At 42.7% G+C, this 22925-nt stretch overlaps 1 protein-coding gene across 1 annotated transcript; it reads right to left on the minus strand.

Annotated features, from left to right (window-relative positions):
- Positions 1 to 5895: 5895 nt before the first annotated feature.
- LOC122945478 (interleukin-17A-like) lies at positions 5896 to 7340 on the minus strand. The gene is made up of 2 exons (XM_044304544.1): positions 7261 to 7340; positions 5896 to 6133 (listed from the first exon to the last, which is right to left on the minus strand). Exons 1-2 carry the CDS (start codon positions 7338 to 7340, stop codon positions 5896 to 5898), a joined length of 318 nt encoding a protein of 105 aa, XP_044160479.1.
- Positions 7341 to 22925: the final 15585 nt, after the last annotated feature.

The raw sequence follows: 22925 nt of genomic DNA on the forward strand, positions 1-22925 counted from the left end.
AGTATGCCCAGCTGATGTAGTTTAAGACTATTTTCCACACCATAAACTGGAGCAGAAAATGGTAAATGAGACGGGTCGGCTGGCCCACCTTCTTCCCGACCACGTCACACCACCTTCTGCCACCTTGAAAAAGTTGCATGAGGGGGGAAAAGTCGCAGAGTTTGTTGCAAAACCCCTTTGGGACAAAGTCTGCTCCTTAAATAAGCCATAAAAGTGGTGTATATTTCATAATAAATGACCCCTAACAGTTTTTTCTATTGATAGACACTAACAAATATTCATAGTATCTTTATAATCATATATTATGCCTGTGAATAAAGCAGAAATACAGCATGTAGATTAGCTTTCCGACTAGATCTCAATATGGTAAAGCTATAGTACATAGAGTATATGATATGTAGATGCTAGGACACAGCTCTGCCCTCAGCTTGCTGATGTCTAGTCCTGTCAATCAAGGGTAGGGGGGAGTGTGCAGAGCACAGAGGGTGTTACATAGCAGTGCTCCAAGGGTTCATCTTCACCCCTGGTGCTTGAACGTGTTAAAAAACGCAGATATCTCTGCCTCTGTTTATCATACAGGGAGTGCAGAATTATTAGGCAAATGAGTATTTTGACCACATCATCTTCTTTATGCATGTTGTCTTACTCCAAGCTGTATAGGCTCGAAAGCCTACTACCAATTAAGCATATTAGGTGATGTGCATCTCTGTAATGAGAAGGGGTGTGGTCTAATGACATCAACACCCTATACCAGGTGTGCATAATTTTTAGGCAACTTCCTTTCCTTTGGCAAAATGGGTCAAAAGAAGGACTTGACAGGCTCAGAAAAGTCAAAAATAGTGAGATATCTTGCAGAGGGATGCAGCACTCTTAAAATTGCAAAGCTTCTGAAGCGTGATCATCGAACAATCAAGCGTTTCATTCAAAATAGTCAACAGGGTCGCAAGAAGCGTGTGGAAAAACCAAGGCGCAAAATAACTGCCCATGAACTGAGAAAAGTCAAGCGTGCAGCTGCCAAGATGCCACTTGCCACCAGTTTGGCCATATTTCAGAGCTGCAACATCACTGAAGTGCCCAAAAGCACAAGGTGTGCAATACTCAGAGACATGGCCAAGGTAAGAAAGGCTGAAAGACGACCACCACTGAACAAGACACACAAGCTGAAACGTCAAGACTGGGCCAAGAAATATCTCAAGACTGATTTTTCTAAGGTTTTATGGACTGATGAAATGAGAGTGAGTCTTGATGGGCCAGATGGATGGGCCCGTGGCTGGATTGGTAAAGGGCAGAGAGCTCCAGTTCGACTCAGACGCCAGCAAGGTGGAGGTGGAGTACTGGTTTGGGCTGGTATCATCAAAGATGAGCTTGTGGGGCCTTTTCGGGTTGAGGATGGAGTCAAGCTCAACTCCCAGTCCTACTGCCAGTTTCTGGAAGACACCTTCTTCAAGCAGTGGTACAGGAAGAAGTCTGCATCCTTCAAGAAAAACATGATTTTCATGCAGGACAATGCTCCATCACACGCGTCCAAGTACTCCACAGCGTGGCTGGCAAGAAAGGGTATAAAAGAAGAAAATCTAATGACATGGCCTCCTTGTTCACCTGATCTGAACCCCATTGAGAACCTGTGGTCCATCATCAAATGTGAGATTTACAAGGAGGGAAAACAGTACACCTCTCTGAACAGTGTCTGGGAGGCTGTGGTTGCTGCTGCACGCAATGTTGATGGTGAACAGATCAAAACACTGACAGAATCCATGGATGGCAGGCTTTTGAGTGTCCTTGCAAAGAAAGGTGGCTATATTGGTCACTGATTTGTTTTTGTTTTGTTTTTGAATGTCAGAAATGTATATTTGTGAATGTTGAGATGTTATATTGGTTTCACTGGTAAAAATAAATAATTGAAATGGGTATATATTAGTTTTTTGTTAAGTTGCCTAATAATTATGCACAGTAATAGTCACCTGCACACACAGATATCCCCCTAAAATAGCTAAAACTAAAAACAAACTAAAAACTACTTCCAAAAATGTTCAGCTTTGATATTAATGAGCTTTTTGGGTTCATTGAGAACATGGTTGTTGTTCAATAATAAAATTAATCCTCAAAAATACAACTTGCCTAATAATTCTGCACTCCCTGTACAGACAAAAGAAAGGTATCGTTTTAATCAGCACGATGAGCCCTATATCTCCATAATAAGACATCCAATGGGTTGGAGTGCCTACAGCTCTGCAGTGTGGAGCCATAAGGAGTCCTTGTCCTTGTGTAGGCTATGTGTCATGGGGGAGAAATCTGCAGTAATGTGTAAACCACAGGGTCATGGCAGTATAATGTAGGGTAATGTATCATTTAGACTCCAATATCACTCAAGCAATGCCAAATCACCATATGGTGCATAATACAGGCTGTAACCTGGCAATTAAAGGGGGACAATAAGGACAGAGGCTTATAACAACTGTGAAGAAGTTAAATGGATGAGATGGAAGAACTCCAGTCCGACCACCACCAAACCGGCTACCCATGGAAGTGAATGGGAGCGTACCGCGCATGCACGGCCCCCGCTCCCATTCAATTCTATGGGGTCGACGGAAATAGCCTTTTTCTGCCAGCCCCGTAGAAAATGAATGAGCCCTCCTTCACTTGCGGGGCTCCATTCTCGATGTAGGAGCAGGTCCCAGCGATATGCCCCTATTGTCCATGATGAGACAAACCCTTTAACTGCCAAAATAAACCAGGAGGCGACCAGACGTGTGCTTAAGAAAACAGTTTAGCAAACTCTACTGCGCGTGGAACTCCAAAGCAGACAGATGGTCACTGCACCTCTGCTAATGAAGTTGCAATGGCAGAATAGGATTCCATTTTTGCAGCAGTATCGGAATTGGGCCTTCCCCAAACACCCTCCAGCACATAGTCATTAGACTGCAGCTCTATTCACTTCTCTGCATTGCTATCAATGTAGGCCTTGGGACATACAAGTGATTTCCTCTACTGACTGCTCACAAGAGATATTTTGCAGTGAAGATTAGCGCCCAGCATACGTATGTACTCATGGTACACTGTGCAGCTGGCACTATTATGGGGATGGGCACTGTGTGACTGGCAATGTTATGAGTGCCTGGCTCTGTATTGAGGTGCTCTGTGTATTCTACTTGAAGAGGTTTTCCAGTAGGCTCAGAATGGCTTAAAAACATAAAAGAACCAATACTTACCTCTGCCATTCTGACACAACCGGATCCTCGCTGTTCTCTACTTCCTGCTCCCGACTCAAGACACAGGAAATTCCTGATCAGACAATCAGTAGCTACAGGAGATCACAACAATGGCCAGTGATTGGCTGAGAGGGAATTTCCAGGCATTTCCTGCGGGTCAAGACCAGAGAAGGAAGTAGAGACCAGCACAAACTAAGCAGTTTCAGAACAGCAGCGGTGGGTGATCCGTGGGTATTCGTTCCTTTTTGTTTCCAAGTCATTTTGAGCCACAAATATCTGTTCTGCTGGAAAACCTATTTTAAAGGGGTCATCCCAAGGAAATTATTAAACAGTTTTCAAACTAGCACCTGGATCTGAATTATTTTGTAATTGCATGTAATAAAAAATTTGGCACAGCCACTGAGTTATTCAATAAAATGTATCTGTATGGTGCCATCTGCTGTTTGCTCTTTTTCCGGCTCACTGAGAAGGCCGCACATGCTCAGTTTCATCCCTCAACTGCCACCTGAGCTGTGATAGGGAGAGCATGGACACGCCTCCTGAGCTGTGATAGGGAGAACTGAGACACGCCCCCTGAGCTGTGATAGAGAGAGCTGAGACACGCCTCCTGAGCTGTGATAGGGAGAGCTGAGACACACACCCTGAGCTGTGATAGGGAGAGCTGAGACACGCCCCCTGAGCTGTGATAGGGAGAGCTTGGACACGCTCCCTTAGCTGCAGCAGAAAAGACCCTCCCCTTGAGCTGTCAGCTTGATATAAATCTAGCAGAGCAATGACTGTGGAGATCTCTGGATCCATGTTAGGGCAATGCTGCTTCATTTTTTACATTAATCATGGGATAACCCCTGTAAGGAATAAAGGTAGTTACTGTGGGATGCCTTGTGCAGACTATGACTGGTATCCTCTCTGAATGCTTGTGTCATACTCCGCCTCTCAAGACCTGCACTAATCATACCACATGTATCACTTACATACAGATTGCTCCTTTAAAGGTATCTCCATTCAACCCATTCTTGACACTCATCGTACATGTGTGGCAGAAGTCCTGTCTTTAAAGATGGTTCTCACTCAGGAGTTGAGCAGTAACCCCTCAAATATGACCATGGTATTTTAAGGGTTATTTATAGGGAGCAGGCTGCTCCCAGTAAACCCCATGATGAGACAGTGGTGTATATAGAGAAGTAAGGGCTCCATAGCAAGGATCAAACCAGGCCCCCCACACACGACAGAAGGGTTTCTGCCAAAATCCCTTTCAATGACCCTTGGGCCAATATTCCCCACTGCCTCATTTGCAAAAAAGATGTTTCTTTAGAGGGTAGAGTCCTGACAGAGTTTTCACCCCCAGTAGAAGAGGAGATGATCCGTACTGGGCCCCATAGCAGTAGCATAGTCTGCTGCTATGGTAGTTACGCCCCTTTGTGGGAGCCAATCGTTGCTATGGTGTCCTGGGTCCTTGAGAAGATTCCCAAGTAATTGAGCCCTGCCTCATTCAGGGCTTAATAGAAATATAGCAATTTTCCAATAGATTGAAATGGTAAACCATTACAGTCTATGGTAGAAATGATCTGATGATGACATGCTGAAGTCCCCTAGGGGAGGCTAAAAATAAAGGTAAAAAGGTAAAAAAAAAGTTTTAAAAATGTTTAAAAAAAGAATTCCAAAATCAAATCACCCCTTTTCCCTATTTTAGATCTAAAAATTATCAATAAAAGAATAAAGAGTACCGCCCAGTTTGAAAATATATATTTATTGCGCACTGTGAATATCGTAATGGAAAAATCGCCAAATGAACATTTTTTGTCGCTTTGCTTCCAAAAGAAACTGAATAAAAAGAAAAAAATGAGCCCTCACACAGCCCCATAGACAGAAATATAAAAAAGTTGTGAAGGTCAGAAATATTGAGTATTTAAGGAGGGCAGTTACTTTTTCCTATGGGTGACAGCCTGTTCTCTAGGTAAACTTACTGTTACTACAAGAACATAAAGTCAGGTCCCTGGGCGGGGCTGTGAGAACCTACAAGAAATGGTCACCAGGGAGTGAACATTTTTGCATTCCAACAAGTACAGAGCAAAGAGAAGAGAGTATGACTAGAGTATCGGACTGCACACAGGATCGGGAGGCTGGAGACACATAGGTCTGCATGGGACCTGTATACACACAATGGTAGGATTCCGTTCATGAAAACGATCAACAAGGTTGTGTCTTTCATCATTTTAAATTTATTGGAGCAATAAAAAAGCCATAACGCTGTTAAAAAAAAACCTCAAGTTTCTGTACACTTTTCCACTAAATTAAAAGATAGACTGATTTAAATAGTTTCAATAATTTTATGTACGGTAATAATATAAATATAGTCATATAAATATAAATAATATTTCCATAAAAACATAATAAATAAATATATTTTAAATAGTAAAACTGAGAAAACGCGTCTCTGCACATATTGTTTTTTAGAATAGTCACCCACGACAACCAATCCAATTGCTCATGTTTTGTAGTCGGCAGTAGTAGATAAAATTTGATTGATTCCTGTTGGCAACATCAATTTTCCTTACACTGGTTTTTATAAGAAGTCCTTAACAACAACCAATCAGAATTCAGCTTTAATTCCTAAAATCACATTATCAGTCAACTGATTGGTCGATGGATAACGCTTCCACTGAGACAGTGGTGACCCATGAGGCTCTTATCTGAGGTACTGGGTGATGGGCCGGACACAGGTGCAGCCCACGGTGACTAGCTGCTTGTCCAGCTTATAGACGTGGACACATCCTCTCATCTCACGACGTAGGACCAGGATCTCCTGTCTGATGGGGACTGAGTTCATGCTGAGGTCCACATGACCCTCAGGGTCCAAACAGCCATGGTGGAGACATCTGGCCTCGTTGATGACCACCGGGACTCTGTGGTTGTCCACATTGTAGCTGGAGGAAGAAGATGATAGAAATCAGAGGCCAAAATTAGCAAAATAGCTTTTACAATACTAAATGCAGCTGATAAACTTTGCAGGGGGCAGCCATTGTGGTTGTCAGATGACCTCAGTGGAGGCGTCTATGGTACATGAAGCTCACACCTGGAAATTCCATTTGTAGTGTAGAGCGATTGTGATTTTTATTTTAAAGCTTTTCAAAAATCTTCTTTCTAAGCTCACGGTATATTTTCCATGTATGGTTAGTAGCATGATGGAAAAATAAGCGTGCAGATAGAGAAACTAAAGTAATTGCGAGATGACATCACAAGGTACACGCAATGTATAGGACTCACGATACAGACATGAACATGGAGAAATTTAACTATAGGAATGATAGATAGATAGATAGATAGATAGAGATAGATATGAGAGATACTAGATAGATAGATAGATAGATATGAGATAGATAGATAGATAGATAGATAGATAGATAGATAGATAGATAGATAGATAGATAGACAGACATATAGATAGGCAGACATATACAGTGTATTGTTAGGGTATTTTAAGTATTAATTGGTTCTGTCCCTTAAATGTTATTCCCTTTTATTATTTCTTGTAAATGTACTACTCATCCCTCATTATGCTGATGAGAACACATTCCTGAGTGATCTCAGAGACATGCGTGATGCACACTGGAGGAAGACTGGTGGGAATTACTGTGGTCTGCACTAACAATTAATTGGGATTCCAACAGGAACTTCATCCTAGGCAGGATATAACTATTGATTTGCCCTATCTCTCCTACACCCTGGGGTGTCGGTCATGTGTTATAACTTTGTAGACAGCCATGTGTTATAGCATGATCGACTGGAACCCTACCCCATATTTAGGCTAGTGATGTTTATTTTCTTATTCTTCATGTAATTTGTTTGTGTTATCGTATATTCAATCAGACTTAGTAAATAGATTTATTCACTTAGCCCTGCGTAAGTTTATTCAATCTCAAATCATTTGAATTCACGTTACATTACATACATAATAATTATGTCAATTTTAGTTTTGCATAAAAAAATAATACATATCATAAAATAGTATTATTAGTAGTATTATTTAGACTATTATCACCTGTCTATTTACCTGTATTCCCATGGAGACATTGAGCGGCTCTTGATGCTGTCCGTCATTAGTTGTGCAGAGCTCCCACCGTTGACCTTCATATTAACCTTCAGACGTGATGGAAATGTGGCGTCCAATTGGAATGGACAATCACCTCCGGACACTGGGCGGACATCCCACTCCTCTGTACCAGGTACCTGCACTTCTCTTCCATGGGCAGAAGAATGGACGATAAGGAGAAGCCATGTGGAGAGACCCTGAGAACAGATTATAGGATATGTATTATAGGGGGCATTATGGAGGTGTCAGCGTTATACAGGATAGTGGTACGAGGAAGGGTTAGAAATGGAGCAATAAGATGCAGCAGATTTGTCCTACAGTATATAATGCTGCTTTACTCTGGTTTACAAGACTCTTAAGGGTCTATTAAAAAAAAAAAAAAGCCTGGGCTATCTCATGGAAGAGTCATAGAAAACACTGAAATTAATAGAGGTTCAATTTTTAAAAGGTCCCCATGTTCTCTTCAAAATATAGAGAGGGGAGGAATAAATGTAGAGATTCCCATTAACAAGTTACAAGCAAGAATACAGACTATCCTGTATTATACTCCAGAGCTACACTCAATATTCTGCTGGTGGAGTCACTGTGTACATACAGTATTTATCCTGTACTGAACCTGAGTTTTATCTTGTATTATACTCCAGAGCTGTACTCGCTATTCTGCTGGTGGAATCACTGTGTACATACATTACTTATCCTGTACTGATCCTGAGTTATATCTTGCATTATACTCCAGAGCTGTACTCACTATTCTGCTGGTGAAGTCACTGTGTACATACAGTACTTATCCTGTACTGATCCTGAGTTATATCTTGCATTATACTCCAGAGCTGTACTCACTATTCTGCTGGTGAAGTCACTGTGTACATACATTACATTACTTATCCTGTACTGATCCTGAGTTACATCCTGTATTATACTCCACAGCTGCACTCACTATTCTGCTGGTAGAGTCACTGTGTACATACAGTACTTATCCTGTACTGATCCTGAGTTATATTTTGCATTATACTCCAGAGCTGTACTCACTATTCTGCTGGTGAAGTCACTGTGTACATACATTACATTACTTATCCTGTACTGATCCTGAGTTACATCCTGTATTATACTCCAGAGCTGCATCTCACTGTTCTGCTGGTGGAGTCACTGTGTACATACATTACATTACCTCGCCTGTACTGATCCTGAGTTATATTCTGCATTATACTCCAGAGCTGCACTCACTATTCTGCTGGTGAAATCACTATGTACAGGCATGACCTTTACTTTAGAGCTGCATTTACAATTCTGCTGGATTCAGAGCTCGTTCTGGTAATTTGCCTTCTGGATAAAGCAGCCTTTAATCAAAACTTGGTGAACTGATATTATGATAGAGGTAAAACTAACCATACCCCCGCATTATAGAATATAGGTTAGCTGTTAGGGTGTGTCTACTTTAATGCTTTCTATTTAAACTAACAACAGAATTGTAATTACAGCTCTGGAGTAGTAATGGACGAACATCGACCGGGACGATTCGAGAACATACGTTTGCGATCAAATATTCGCAAACCGCGCGTTCGCGGTGGACCCCATTGACTTTATTGTTATGTGTACCTAAAAACCTTCAGGTCATATTTGCAGCCACCAAATACTTACTAGAAGTGCACAAATAGTCCCACGACATGGACAGTGACACACCAGAGGGAGATCAATGGTAAAAATTTCCACAAAAAATATGTATTTTAATCAGGGACCATTTTTATGCATTAAAGGGAAACTCTCAAAAATGTGCCCTGCTGGAGCCTAATTTTTTATTTATTTTAGGCTATGGGAGTACAGGCCCTAAAAATAAGCCATTAACCTGACAAAAAAGAACAAGTGATTATGTGCCTGGAGGTACATTAGGCGGTCACTGAATAACAATTTTACTGTAGGCCAGTGGAGTACAGGCCCAAAAAATTAGGCATTCACCTGACAGAAAAGGCCTTTTATGCCTCTGTATATACATAAGACAATGACCATTCTTTGTTCTGGGTGGTGGTGGATATGTGTGAGCTGGCATGAGGAAATTCAATTACACGTGGTCGTCACAGGTGTTGAATTCCTCCGAGATCCATGCCTCATTCATTTTTAGAAATTTGAGGTAGTCCACACTGTCGTCAGCTAGGCGAGTGCGCTAATCGGTCACGATCTCCCCTGCTGCGCTGAACGTCTTTTCAGCCTTTCGGACAGGACTCTGGACGAGGGGCAAGCCAAGAGTTTCATGGCAAATTGTGCCAGCTCTGGCCACAGGTCAAGCCTGCACACCCAGTAGTCCAGGGGTTCCTCGCTTCTCAGAGCGTCCACATCAGCCGTTAACCTGATGCAGTCGGACACCTGCCGGTCTAGGCGTTCCCTGAGGCTGGATCCGGAGGGCAGCTGTTGATGGGTTGGCTGCAAGAACGATCTCATATCCGAAGTGACCAACACATCTTCAAACCGCCGTCTTCTTGCAGGCGCGGTAGGATTGGTACCCGCACCTGTTTTGCTGTGGGTGGAAATTCCTCTGCCAGCGCCCGCAACAGAAGAATGCAGCATCTCTCGCAGCAAGGCCTGAAAATGCTGCATTCTGACAGCCCTCTGTGATGCTGGTAACATGTCCACCATTTTGTGTTTGTACCAGGGGTCTAAGTGCGTTGCCAATCAGTACAGGTTCTTGCACTTTATGCTTTTTATACGGGTGTCCCTCTTCAAACACTGGAAGGCCACTAAATTGGAAGCAGTGAAGTGCCCTGGTTCCTGCTCATCGCCGAGGAGAATGTCATCCTCGGTCTCCTCCCTCCTAGCCACGGACAATACCAGGGATCCCCGAAAAGTTTAAAGTCCCTCTTAAAGCCTACTCTTCTTGCTCCTCCTCCTCCCCCTAGCCACCATCCTCCTCTGACTCCTCTTCAGACGCCTGCTGACTTGTCTCAGATGGAGTAGTCCCCCCTGGGATTTCATTCAGCATTGCCACTTCCTCATCTTCCAGCTCCTTCTCCTCGACGGATTGATCAATGACACAACGCAATGCATGCTCCAGAAAGAAGGTGTAAGGTACGATGTCACTGATAATGCCCTGGCTGCGACTGACCAGTTTGGTGATCTCATCAAATGGCACGTGTCTCATTTTGCTCTGCTTCAGCGCGCTCAGCAGATTGGTACTGTTGTCGCACACCACTTTATCAACTGTCAAATTGAGCGGGGTTAGTCACTGATCAGCCTGTGACCGCAGAGCTGAAAGCAGTGCAGGACCGGTAAAGCTTTTGGCTTCCAGGCACAACAGCCTCAGCACAACATGGCAACAACTCACCTGGCACGTCGAATGGGTTCTGGGGAGCTTGGGTGGTGCAGCGGAAGAGGCGGTAGCAGTGGAAAAGGGGAAGTCAGCTGAGAAGGAGATGGAGGATGGAGTATGAGGAGGAGAAGAAGAGGCAGGCCTGCATGCAATCCATGGCGGTAACACCAAATCCACACGGGTGCCACAGGTTAAATGCTTGATGGCCATCAGAAGGTTTACCCAGAGGGCAGTAAAAGTTATGTAACTTCTTTGCCCGTGTTTGCTAGACCACGTGTCTGTGGTCAGATATATCTTGGCACCGACACTGTGTGCCAGAGATATATTCACTTGCCGCTGAAGGTGGCCATATAGCTCTGCAATGCCCTTCTGGGAGAAATATTTCCTTCCGGGTACTTTCCATTGTGGTGTGCCAATGGCCACAAATTTTCAAAAAGCCTCAGAGTCCACCAGTTTATATGGCAGTAGTTGGTTGGCTAGCAGTTCCGACAAGCCAGCGGTCAGCCGTTGGACAAGAGGGTTATCTGGCGTCATCAACTTATTACGCTCGAACATTTGGGCCACGGAAGCCTGCCTTCTGACAGATGAACGCGACGAAGGCACAGTGGAAGGTGGAGTGGAGGACAAATTGGAGGAGAGAGGAGAAGGAGAAGAGGCAGAACGTGGAGCGTCGGGAGCGTGGCTTTGTGGGTTCTGACGGCATTGCTCCCACTGGACTCGGTGATGGGAGGCCAGGTCCCTTCTTAGATCATCTTGGTCGTCTTGATCCTGCGAAAAGGCTTCCTCTTCACTGTCGGATCCCGAGCCCAGACCTCGGGGGGGAAGGAATTTGCTTTTCTTCCTCACGGCCCCGCCTACATATTCAGACTCTGATGGAACTGAGGTTAGGGGTTTATTGGAGTCTTAGTCTTAGTCTTATTGGATTTTTTGGGTGTTTTAGAGGATCTATTTTCCTCCGCATATTCTCTCAGTTTCCCCATGATCTTTTATTAGCAGCAGTGAAGAGACGTTACTGTAGATTAATGTTATCCGTGAGCCGTCTTAGAAAAAGCTTCTGTAGTGAAGGAGGTGAGGGGGACAGCTTTACCATAATTACCGAGACTTATGCGTTGGCAGCACAGGCTGCAGATGGCAACACTATTGTCAGCAGCTGACATGTTAAAAAAAAGCCCACACTGAGGAACCATGTGCCAGCGTCCTGGAAGCGCAAGATGTGACCATGCATGGTGGATGGATCGCTCCAGATACATTTGCAGTCTGCCTTTTGCCTCCTGTGCACTGCGAGTTCTGCCTGCTTCTCCTCCTTCTCCTCCCTATCTGCTGCTCCGTCTCTTCCTCTGAACTCCCCTCCTCTTCCTCTCTTGTGGGCACCCACGTGACGTCCATCGACACGTCATCATCGTCACCTTCACCACCACTGACATTAGAGATCTCAGAGTAGGCAGCAACAGCGGGGACCACCCTGATCTGGGTACTGTCCTCTTCCTCATCCGATGCTAAGAATGGCTGCGCATCGGTAAGGTTTGGGAATGGATGGGAAAATAATTCCTCTGACTCGAGTGAAGGGGCTATAGTGGTGGTGTCTTTGGGGGTGCACACAGCAGAGAGTGAAGAGGGTGCAGAAGCGGAAGGCTGAGTGAGCCACTCAACCAACTCTGGGGCGTCCTTTGACATAATCGCACGTACCTTCTCCAACTTCCCACTTAGGCTCCGGCCTGGTGCACCTGCCCGACCCTTACCAACCCTGCAGAATGGCCTGCCTCTTCCTCTGCCTTTAATCAGTATTTTGTGGAAGCAGGTGTATCGCAGACCTCAATCATTATTTGGTGAAAGCAGGTATATTAATCCCCTTAATCAGTATTTTGTGGAAGCAGGTGTATCGTAGACCTAAATCAGTATTTGGTGGAAGCAGGTATATTAATCCCCTTAATCAGTATTTTGTGGAAAAGGTATCACAGGGCTCAATTAGTATTTGGTGGAAGCAGGTATATCAAACCCCCTAATCAGTATTTTGTGAAAGCAGGTGTATCAGAGACCTCAATCAATATTTTTGGAAGCAGGTATATCAATCCCCTTAATCAGTATTTTGTGGAAGCAGGTATATCAATCCCCTTAATCAGTATTTTGTGAAAGCATGTGTATCTCAAGTCTCAACCAGTATTTGGTGGAAGCAGGGATAGCAAACCCCTTAATCAGTATTTGGTGGAAGCAGGTGTATCGCAAACCTCAACCAGTATTTGGTGGAAGCAGGTATATCAAACCCCTTAATCAGTATTTTGTGGAAGCAGGTATATAGAACCCCTTAATCAATATTTCGTGGAAGCAGGTATATCGCACACCTCAATCAGTATTTTGTGGAAGCAGGTATATTAAACCCCTTAATCAGTATTTTGTGGAAGCAGGCATATCGCATCCCTCAATCAGTATTTTGTGGAAGTAGTTATATAGAACCCCTTAATCAATATTTGGTGGAAGCAGGTATATCGCTCCCCTCAATCTGTATTTTGTAGAAGCAGGTATATCAAACCCCTTAATCAATATTTTCCGGAAGCAGGTATATCAAACCCCTTAATCAGTATATTGCGGAAGCAGGTATATTGCAGCCCTCAATCAGTATTTTGTGGAAACAGGTATATAGAACCCCTTAATCAATATTTAGTGGAAGCAGGTATATAGCACTCCTTAAACAATATTTTGTGGAAGCACGTATATAAAACCCTATAATCAATATTTTGTGGAAGCAGGTATATCGCACCCCTCAATCAGTATTTTGTGGAAGCAGGTAGATCAAACCCCTTAATCAGTATATTGCGGAAGCAGGTATATTGCTACCCTCAATCAGTATTTTGTGGAAGCAGGTATATAGAACCCCTTAATCAATATTTGGTGGAAGCAGGTATATAGCACCCCTTAATCAATATTTTGTGGAAGCAGGTATATAAAACCCCTTAATCAATATTTTGTGGAAGCAGGTATATCACACCCCTCAATCAGTATTTTGTGGAAGCAGGTATATCAAACCCTTTAATCAGTATATTGCGGAAGCAGGTATATCACACCCCTCCATCAGTATTTTGTGGAAGCAGGTATATCAAACCCATTAATCAGTATTTTGCCGAAGCAGGTATCTCGCAGGCCTCAATCCGTTTTGTTGGGGGCAACAGGTATATCACACCAGTTGCAATTAGTTGTTCCAATAGCGTTTGCCCTTCTGTATAGCTGCAGTATCGCAGCAGAACCGCACACAACTGCTGCACAATACAAATGCACTATAATATACTTTCTATGTTAAAAAGTATATTATAAGTATATCACACCCCTCAGTATATCACACCTATCGATAGCACACCTATACCAGTCCTTAAAAGGACTTTTGTGGCCCTATTAGCTAGCCTTTGGTGTCCCTAACAGTCTGTCCCTGCTCCACAAAGCAACCTCTCCCGACACTGGCAAAACACAGAATGTAAAATGGCTGCCAGATCGAGTTCTGTTATAGGGTGGGGGTGTGTCCATGTGCTGAAATGTCTCAATTGGCTGTCCTGTCCCACCTGATGTTTGTGTCATGGGTCAAAGTTCGGCGCAATGCAAAAAAATTATGGCGCTGGCAGACATCGCCATATGTTTGCATATTCGGCGAATCTCGAACGTGCAAAGTTCTCTGCGAAACGACCACCGGGCGAACCACAAGGCCATCTCTACTCTGGAGCATAACACAGGTTGTAACCATAAGTAATGCAAAGTACATACAATGTTGATCAGCTTTTAAACTGTCAAATTATGCTCAGAAGTGGACAAACCCTTTAAGACAAGTCTTCAGGTAAACCCAGGAAGATTATTTTACTTTCAGAGAACATAATAACAAGTAATAAACCCCCACACCTCATACCCCTTAATGGACCTGGTTAATAAAAATAAATAGGAATAGGTGTTCCTACCATTAATGTTCCCCGGAGGGCGGCCATTGTTCCCATAGACGTGCTCTGGTGAGGTTCTACTGGTGGACTGTGCTGGGACTCTGACTTCGGGCCCCAATATATAAGGGACACGGTTGTTTCTGGACTTTCCTGAAATACTAAAATCAGGTTTCAATGATTCTTGGGATTTTATATCAATATATTTTAATCTTTCGGAAGTGAATATGAAACACTGGGAGAATTTAAAGGACGGGAACATCTGCTGCTATGGAATCCCTCAATTACTAATTAACCAGAAAAGCTGACACAGTAATAATCCTCTCAAGCACCTGATAGAGATAAAAGAGTAATAAACTGAAGCGAGAGCTCATAGTAACAAACAAGATTGTATGAGAAGTATCTACAGTCGTGGCCAAAAGTTTTGAGAATGACACAAATATTAGTTTTCACAAAGTTTGCTGCTAAACTGCTTTTAGATCTTTGTTTGGGTTGTTTCTGTGATGTAGTGAAATATAATTACACGCACTTCATACGTTTCAAAGGCTTTTATCGACAATTACATGACATTTATGCAAAGAGTCAGTATTTGCAGTGTTGGCCCTTCTTTTTCAGGACCTCTGCAATTCGACTGGGCATGCTCTCAAACAACTTCTGGGCCAAATCCTGACTGATAGCAACCCATTCTTTCATAATGACTTCTTGGAGTTTGTCAGAATTAGTTTTTGTTTGTCCACCCGCCTCTTGAGGATTGACCACAAGTTCTCAATGGGATTAAGATCTGGGGAGTTTCCAGGCCATGGACCCAAAATGTCAACGTTTTGGTCCCCGAGCCACTTAGTTATCACTTTTGCCTTATGGCACGGTGCTCCATCGTGCTGGAAAATGCATTGTTCTTCACCAAACTGTTGTTGGATTGTTGGAACAAGTTGCTGTTGGAGGGTGTTTTGGTACCATTCTTTATTCATGACTGTGTTTTTGGGCAAAATTGTGAGTGAGCTCACTCCCTTGGATAAGAAGCAACCCCACACATGAATGGTCTCAGGATGCTTTACTGTTGGCATGACACAGGACTGATGGTAGCGCCCACCTTTTCTTCTCCGGACAAGCCTTTTTCCTGATGCCTCAAACAATCGGAAAGAGGCTTCATCAGAGAATATGACTTTGCCCCAGTCCTCAGCAGTCCATTCACCATATTTTCTGCAGAAAATCAATCTGTCCCTGATGTTTTTTTTGGAGAGAAGTGGCTTCTTTGCTGGCCTTCTTGACACCAGGCCATCTTCCAAAAGTCTTTGCCTCACTGTGTGTGCAGATGCGCTCACACCTGCCTGCTGCCATTCCTGAGCAAGCTCTGCACTGGTGGCACTCCGATCCCGCAGCTGAATCCTCTTTAGGAGACGATCCTGGCGCTTACTGGACTTTCTTGGATGCTCTGAAGCCTTCTTAACAAGAATTGAACCTCTTTTCTTGAAGTTCTTGATGATCCTATAAATTGTTGATTGAGGTGCAATCTTAGTAGCCACAATATCCTTGCCTGTGAAGCCATTTTTATGCAACGCAATGATGGCTGCACGCGTTTCTTTGCAGGTCACTATGGTTAACAATTAAAGAACAATGATTTCAAGCATCACCCTCCTTTTAACAGGTCAAGTCTGCAATTTTAACCCAATCAGCCTGACATAATGATCTCCAGCCTTGTGCTCGTCAACATTCTCACTAGTGATGTCCCAAACTATTCGCCGGCGAACATGGCTTGTTCGCCGCCGCGGGCGAACATATGCGATGTTCGGTCCGCCCCCTATACATCATCATTGAGCAAACTTTGACCCTGTACCTCACAGTCAGCAGACACATTCCAGCCAATCAGCAGCAGACCCTCCCTCCCAGACACTCCCACCTCCTGGACAGCATCCATTTTAGATTCATTCGGAAGCTGCATTCTTAGTGAGAGGAGGGACAGTGTAGCTGCTGCTGCTGATCTAATAGGGAAAGCATTAGCTAGGGCAGTGTTCTGTGTCCACAGACTCATCTGCTGTAAGGACAGCGTCCTGACAGCACCCCACAAAGCCCATTTTAGGGTTGGTACATCAGTCTGCTTTTTTTTTTTTTATATATATATACAGACGTGGACAAAATTGTTGGTACCCTTTGGTCAATGAAAGAAAAAGTCACAATGGTCACAGAAATAACTTTAATCTGACAAAAGTAATAATAAATTAAAATTCTATAAATGTTAACCAATGAAAGTCAGACATTGTTTTTCAACCATGCTTCAACAGAATTATGTAAAAAAATAAACTCATGAAACAGGCATGGACAAAAATGATGGTACCCCTAGAAAACACAGAACATAATGTGACCAAAGGGACATGTTAATTCAAGGTGTGTCCACTAATTAGCATCACAGGTGTCTACAACCTTGTAATCAGCCATTGGGCCTATATATATGGCTCCAGGTAATCACTGTGTTGTTTGGTGATATGGTGTGTACCACACTCGACATGGACCAGAGGAAGCAAAGGAAAGAGCTGTCTCAAGAGATCAGAAAGAAAATTATAGACAAGCATGTTAAAGGTAAAGGCTATAAGACCATCTCCAAGCAACTAGATGTTCCTGTGAGTACAGTTGCACATATTATTCATAAGTTTAAGATCCATGGGACTGTAGCCAACCTCCCTGGACGTGGCCGCAGGAGGAAAATTGATGACAAATCTAAGAGACGGATAATCCGAATGGTAACAAAAGAGCCTAGAAAGACTTCTAAAGAGATTCAAGGTGAACTTCATGCTCAAGGAACATCAGTGTCAGATCGCACCATCCGTCGTTGTTTGAGCCAAAGTGGACTACATGGGAGACGACCAAGGAGGACACCATTGTTGAAAACGAATCATAAAAAAGCAAGACTGGAATATGCCAAACTACATGTTGACAAGCCACAAAGCTTCTGGGAGAATGTCCTGTGGACAGATGAGACAAAAATCGAAGTTTTTGCCAAGGCACATCAGCTGTATGTTCACAGACGAAAAAATGAAGCATATCAAGAAAAGAACACTGTCCCTACTGTGAAACATGGAGGAGGCTCTGTTATGTTCTGGGGCTGCTTTGCTGCGTCTGGCACAGGGTGTCTTGAATCTGTGCAGGGTACAATGAAATCTCAAGACTATCAAGGAATTCTAGAGAGAAATGTACTAGCCAGTGTCAGAAAGCTTGGTCTCAGTCGCAGGTCATGGGTCTTGCAACAGGACAATGACCCAAAACACACCGCTAAAAACACCCAAGAATGGCTAAGAGGAAAAAATTGGACTATTCTAAAGTGGCCTTCTATGAGCCCTGACCTCAATCCTATTGAGCATCTTTGGAAGGAGCTGAAACATGCAGTCTGGAAAAGGCACCCTTCAAACCGGACACAACTGGAGCAGTTTGCTCATGAGGAGTGGGCCAAAATACCTGCTGAGAGGTGCAGATGTCTCATTGACAGTTACAGGAAGCGTTTGATTGCAGTGATTGCCTCAAAAGGTTGCGCAACAAAATATTAAGTTAGGGGTACCATCATTTTTGTCCATGCCTGTTTCATGAGTTTATTTTTTTACATAATTCTGTTGAAGCATGGTTGAAAAACAATGTCTGACTTTCATTGGTTAACATTTATAGAATTTTAATTTATTATTACTTTTGTCAGATTAAAGTTATTTCTGTGACCATTGTGACTTTTTCTTTCATTGACCAAAGGGTACCAACAATTTTGTCCACGTCTGTATATATATATATATATTGCAGTTGCCTGCCCGTGTGTGAGAGGCTGCAGGCTCACAGACTGTACTGTGTGCACACCACTCATATAGGGTGTCACAGTACCTTGCAGATAAAAAAAAAGTCAATTTTTTTTTTTTTTTTTTTTATATAATCGCAGTTGCCAGACAATGAGAGGCTGCAGGCTCACAGACTGTACTGTGTGCACACCATTCATACAGGGTGTCATAATACCTTGCAGATAAAACTCAAGTCAATTTATTATTTCTCTGTAATAAATATAATCGCAGTTGCAAGCCGGTGAGTGTCTGGCCCACACAGACTGTACTGTGGCCACTGGCGGTTGTTTGCGGTGCATTAAAAGGGGAGTTTGGTCTGTCAATGTCTGTGAAGCGGGCGTAACCCTTACACTACCTGATCGATACAACATCATACCTGATCGTATACACACACTGGATGTTTTAAACCATGTTGTTCAAAAAAAAAGTAGGATTGTTAGGTGATTTATGCCCTTTATGGATTAAAACCCAACTCTGCGTCAACTATGTCATTTTCCATGGGAGTTTTGCCATGGATCCCCCTCCGGCATGCCACAGTCCAGGTGTTAGTCCCCTTGAAACAACTTTTCCATCACTACTGTGGCTAGAAAGAAACCGCTGTGGGTTTTAAAATTTGCCTGCCTATTGAAGTCTATGGCGGTTCGCCCGTTCGCAAACATTTGAGGAAATTTGCGTTTGCCGCTCGCGAACTGAAAATGTTATGTTCGCGACATCTCTAATTCTCACCTGAGTTAACAAGACGATTACTGAAATGATCTCAGCAGTAATGAAATGTAATGAAAATGCAGTGGAAAGTTTTTTTTGGGATTAAGTTAATTTTTATGGCAAAGAAGGACTATGCAATTCATCTGATCCCTCTTCATAACATTCTGGAGTATATGCAAATTGCTATTATAAAAACTTAAGCAGCAACTTTTCCAATTTCCAATATTTATGTAATTCTCCAAACTTTTGGCCACGACTGTACATACCTTTAATCTATATTTAATGGGACTTTAATGTTTTTTTCATTAAACCGCCTATAGCTACAGTATGTACGACTAGTTGTATCACTTGTTACTACTGTACTATATAGTACAGTATAGTATAGTAAGTAAAGCAGGCAATAGAACTTGCTTTACATGTCATTAGTGAACACATGGCCGAACTGCAATAACTGTTCTGGACAGAAAAATCTGTAACATAATTAGGTCATGTGACCTCATGGACATGATGTCAGGTGGACAAGATGGGGGCACTGTTTTCTTTGCAAGAGTCATTTAGACAATGACGAGCAGGGGCTGACTGTGCATCTTGGATTTTTAAATTACATAGTTATAGAAACCCTTATTGAAGGGCAGTATAGGACAGAGAGGGAGGGGGAGAACGCATAAAATATTGTTTTATTTTTCTTCTGTGTGATTCAATATTTTCATATAAAAGGTTGTATGAATGCTGCCAGGTGAGAGAGTAAGCCTGTGAGTCTCGCATTCCTCACCTTCTCATTGAGAAAGTCTGAGTCCTGCTTCCATCAACCATAAATAAAGAAAGAAAGCCTGTGAGTCCTGCTTTCACATCCCATTCATAGAAAGAGCCTGTGAGTCCTGATTCCAACCTTTAGACATAGAGAACGACTGTAAGTTCTGCATTCCCCACCCATACATACAGAAAACCTGTAAGTCTTGCTTCTTAAGCCTACTCAAAGTAAAAGTCTATGAGTCCTGCATCCTCCGTCCCCTCAAAGAGAAAGCTTGTGAGTCTTGCTTCCCTCACCTACTCATAAAGAAAGCCTGTGAGTCCGGCTTCTTTCTCCCACTTATAGAGCAAGCCAGTGAAGCCTAATTTTCTCCATTACTCATAGAGAAAGCCTATGAGTCATGCTTTCCCCAGCCATAGATACAGAAATCCTGTAAGTTCTGCTTCCTAGACACACTAAAAGAGAAAGTATGTGGACCCTGCAACCTTGGCTTCCTCATAGAGAAAGCCTGTGAGTCCTGTTTCTCTAACCTACTTATAAAGAAAGCCTGTGAGTCCTGCTTCTCTCACCTACTCATAGAGAAAGCCTGTGAGTCCTGCTTCTCTCACCTACTCATAGAGAAAGCCTGTGAGTCCTGTTTCTCTAACCTACTTATAAAGAAAGCCTGTGAGTCCTGCTTCTCTTACCCACTCATAGAGAAAGCATGTGAGTCCTGTTTCTCTAACCTACTCATAAAGAAAGCCTGTGAGTCCTGCTTCTTCCACCCACTCATAAAGAAAGCCTGTGAGTCCTGCTTCTTCCACCCACTCATAGAGAAAGCATGTGAGTCCTGTTTCTCTAACCTACTTATAAAGAAAGCCTGTGAGTCCTGCTTCTCTTACCCACTCATAGAGAAAGCATGTGAGTCCTGTTTCTCTAACCTACTCATAAAGAAAGCCTGTGAGTCCTGCTTCTCTAAAGAGAAAGAGCACATTGACCGGCCTAAAGAGACATTTTGTGGACTGATGAAAGTAAGATGGTTATTTTTGGGTCTAGTGACCGGAGACAGTTTGTCAGACGTCCCCCAAACACTGAATTCCAGCCACAGTACACTGTGTAGACCGTGAAGCATGGTGGACCAGCATCATGATATGGGGATGTTTCTCATACTAAGGTGTGGGGCCTATTTATCGCAGACCAGGGATCATGGATCAGTGTGAATACATCAGAATACTTGAAGAGGTCATGCTGCCTTATGCTAAAGAGGAAATGCCCTTAAAATGTCTGTTCCAACAAGACAACGACCCCAAACACACCAGTAAACGTGCAACATCTTGGTTCCAGACCAACAAGATTGACGTTTTGGAGAGGCCGGCCCAATCCCCGGATCTTAATCCAATAGAAAACTTGTGGGGTGACATCAAAAATGCAGTTTCTGAGGCAAAACCAAGAAATAGAGAAGAACTGTGGAATGTAGTCCAATCATTCTGGGCTGGAATACCTGGTCACAGGGGCCACAAGTTGGTGACTCCATGAAACACAGATGTCCAGCAGTTCTCAGAGACAGCGGTTATACAACTAATTATTAGTGCAGTGATTCAAAGGAAAGCAAAATCTTCAAACATTTTTCAGTTTAAATAGTGAATGTTTGAGTTTGTAAAGAAGAATACAAACACTTTTTTTTTTTTTTGAACAGTCTAATATTCACTTTTCTTAAAGGAAGAGGAACAACAAAAATTTGATATATTTTTCTTTATATTTTTATTTGGAATAGAATGTGTAGTGTTCCCAATGGATTTGTATGTATGGAAATAAAAGCTATTAGAAGGATTTTTAGCCGTATTAACTTTTTAAAACACACTGCTATTATTTTGAACACAACTGTAGTTACAATGCAAGAAAAAATATACTTGGTCATAGTTATATTAGGAAACGGTGAAGACAATAATTACCATGTGCTGCTATCTCTATGGTCCAAGATAAGCGGCGAGAGTTCAGATAAATTATGGCCCCTGATTAGGGAAGTGCCGGAGATCTTATGCTGGTTTCTCTCTCTTATAATCTGACATAACAGGGTAGAGCTGGACAGTCCACATTCCTCAATGGTCATAGACACGACTGGAACTTACAGAAACTTTTTGAAAAGCTATGATTCCTGAGATGGAGACTCCACCGGGAGCCACAACTGGTATAAATAGAGAGAGGGAATGGGATCCAAGAATTAGAGCAGCAGATCCCAGAACTATACGGAGAACCCAGCAGGAGGAGAAGAATGGTCCATACAAGAACCTCACTGATACTTGTGAGTATAAAAGTGTCCATTGTATATATTGTATTAAGGACGATGACAGTAGAATTTATATCATAGAATACAGCAATAAGACTATTCCAATAGGGCGGAAAGTGTTCCCTGATTTACTTCCATTGTGCATCCCTAAGAACATTAAAATTTTGATAAGGGAGCAGATTAGAGGTTTCATGGATGCTGGATTAATGGAAGTTTACTGTAATATCTGCATAGGATGTATTGAATGCTTTAGTGAAAACCATTAAAGAGTTTATCCCATGATTAATGTATAAAATTGAAAAACATAAAGTACATGACAGTCTCTTTCTAACAAAGCTAGAACCAGCCCTGAACCTCACATGGATCCAGAGATCTCCCAATTCATTGCTCCATTTGCTCTAATAGATTTATTTCAGGCTGGTAGCTCAGGGTGTGTCCTTTGTTCTGCAATTATCTCCTTATCACGGCTCAGGGAAGGATCCTTTCTGCTTCAGCTCTCTCTCTATGAGAGCTCAGGGGTCTGTCTTTTCTGCTTCAGCTCTCTCCCTGTAACTGTCACAGCTTCTGACAGTAGATACAGCTAGTGGCAGTTGAAGGATGGAACTGAGTGTGTGTGACCACATCAGCAATGTTACTAAGGTGGATGGAGAAATATGTAAAAAACAAACAGCAGGTGGCGCTATACAGAAACATTTTATTGAATAACTCATTGACTATACAAAATTATTAATCACATGCAATTACAAAAGTATTCAGGTCCAGGTGCTGGTTTCAAAATTTTCATAGGACAACCCCAATAAGACAAACATTGTGTACAATAAACAATTTGCTCCTCTTTGCCTGTTTGAAATTATGCAAATTATTCTCCATGTTCTCCATCTTTAAG

The sequence above is a fragment of the Bufo gargarizans genome, chromosome 8, assembly GCF_014858855.1.
Source record: "Bufo gargarizans isolate SCDJY-AF-19 chromosome 8, ASM1485885v1, whole genome shotgun sequence".
In the NCBI taxonomy this organism is placed as follows: Eukaryota; Metazoa; Chordata; class Amphibia; order Anura; family Bufonidae; genus Bufo; species Bufo gargarizans.

Excerpts from the sequence above, each read along its gene's own strand:
- LOC122945478 (XM_044304544.1), bottom strand. The coding sequence starts at position 7,340 with ATGAAGGTCAACGGTGGGAGCTCTGCACAACTAATGACGGACAGCATC. Across the intron at positions 6,134-7,260 it reads ATGTCTCCATGGGAATACAG|CTACAATGTGGACAACCACA; the intron begins GTAAATAGACAG and ends TTCTTCCTCCAG.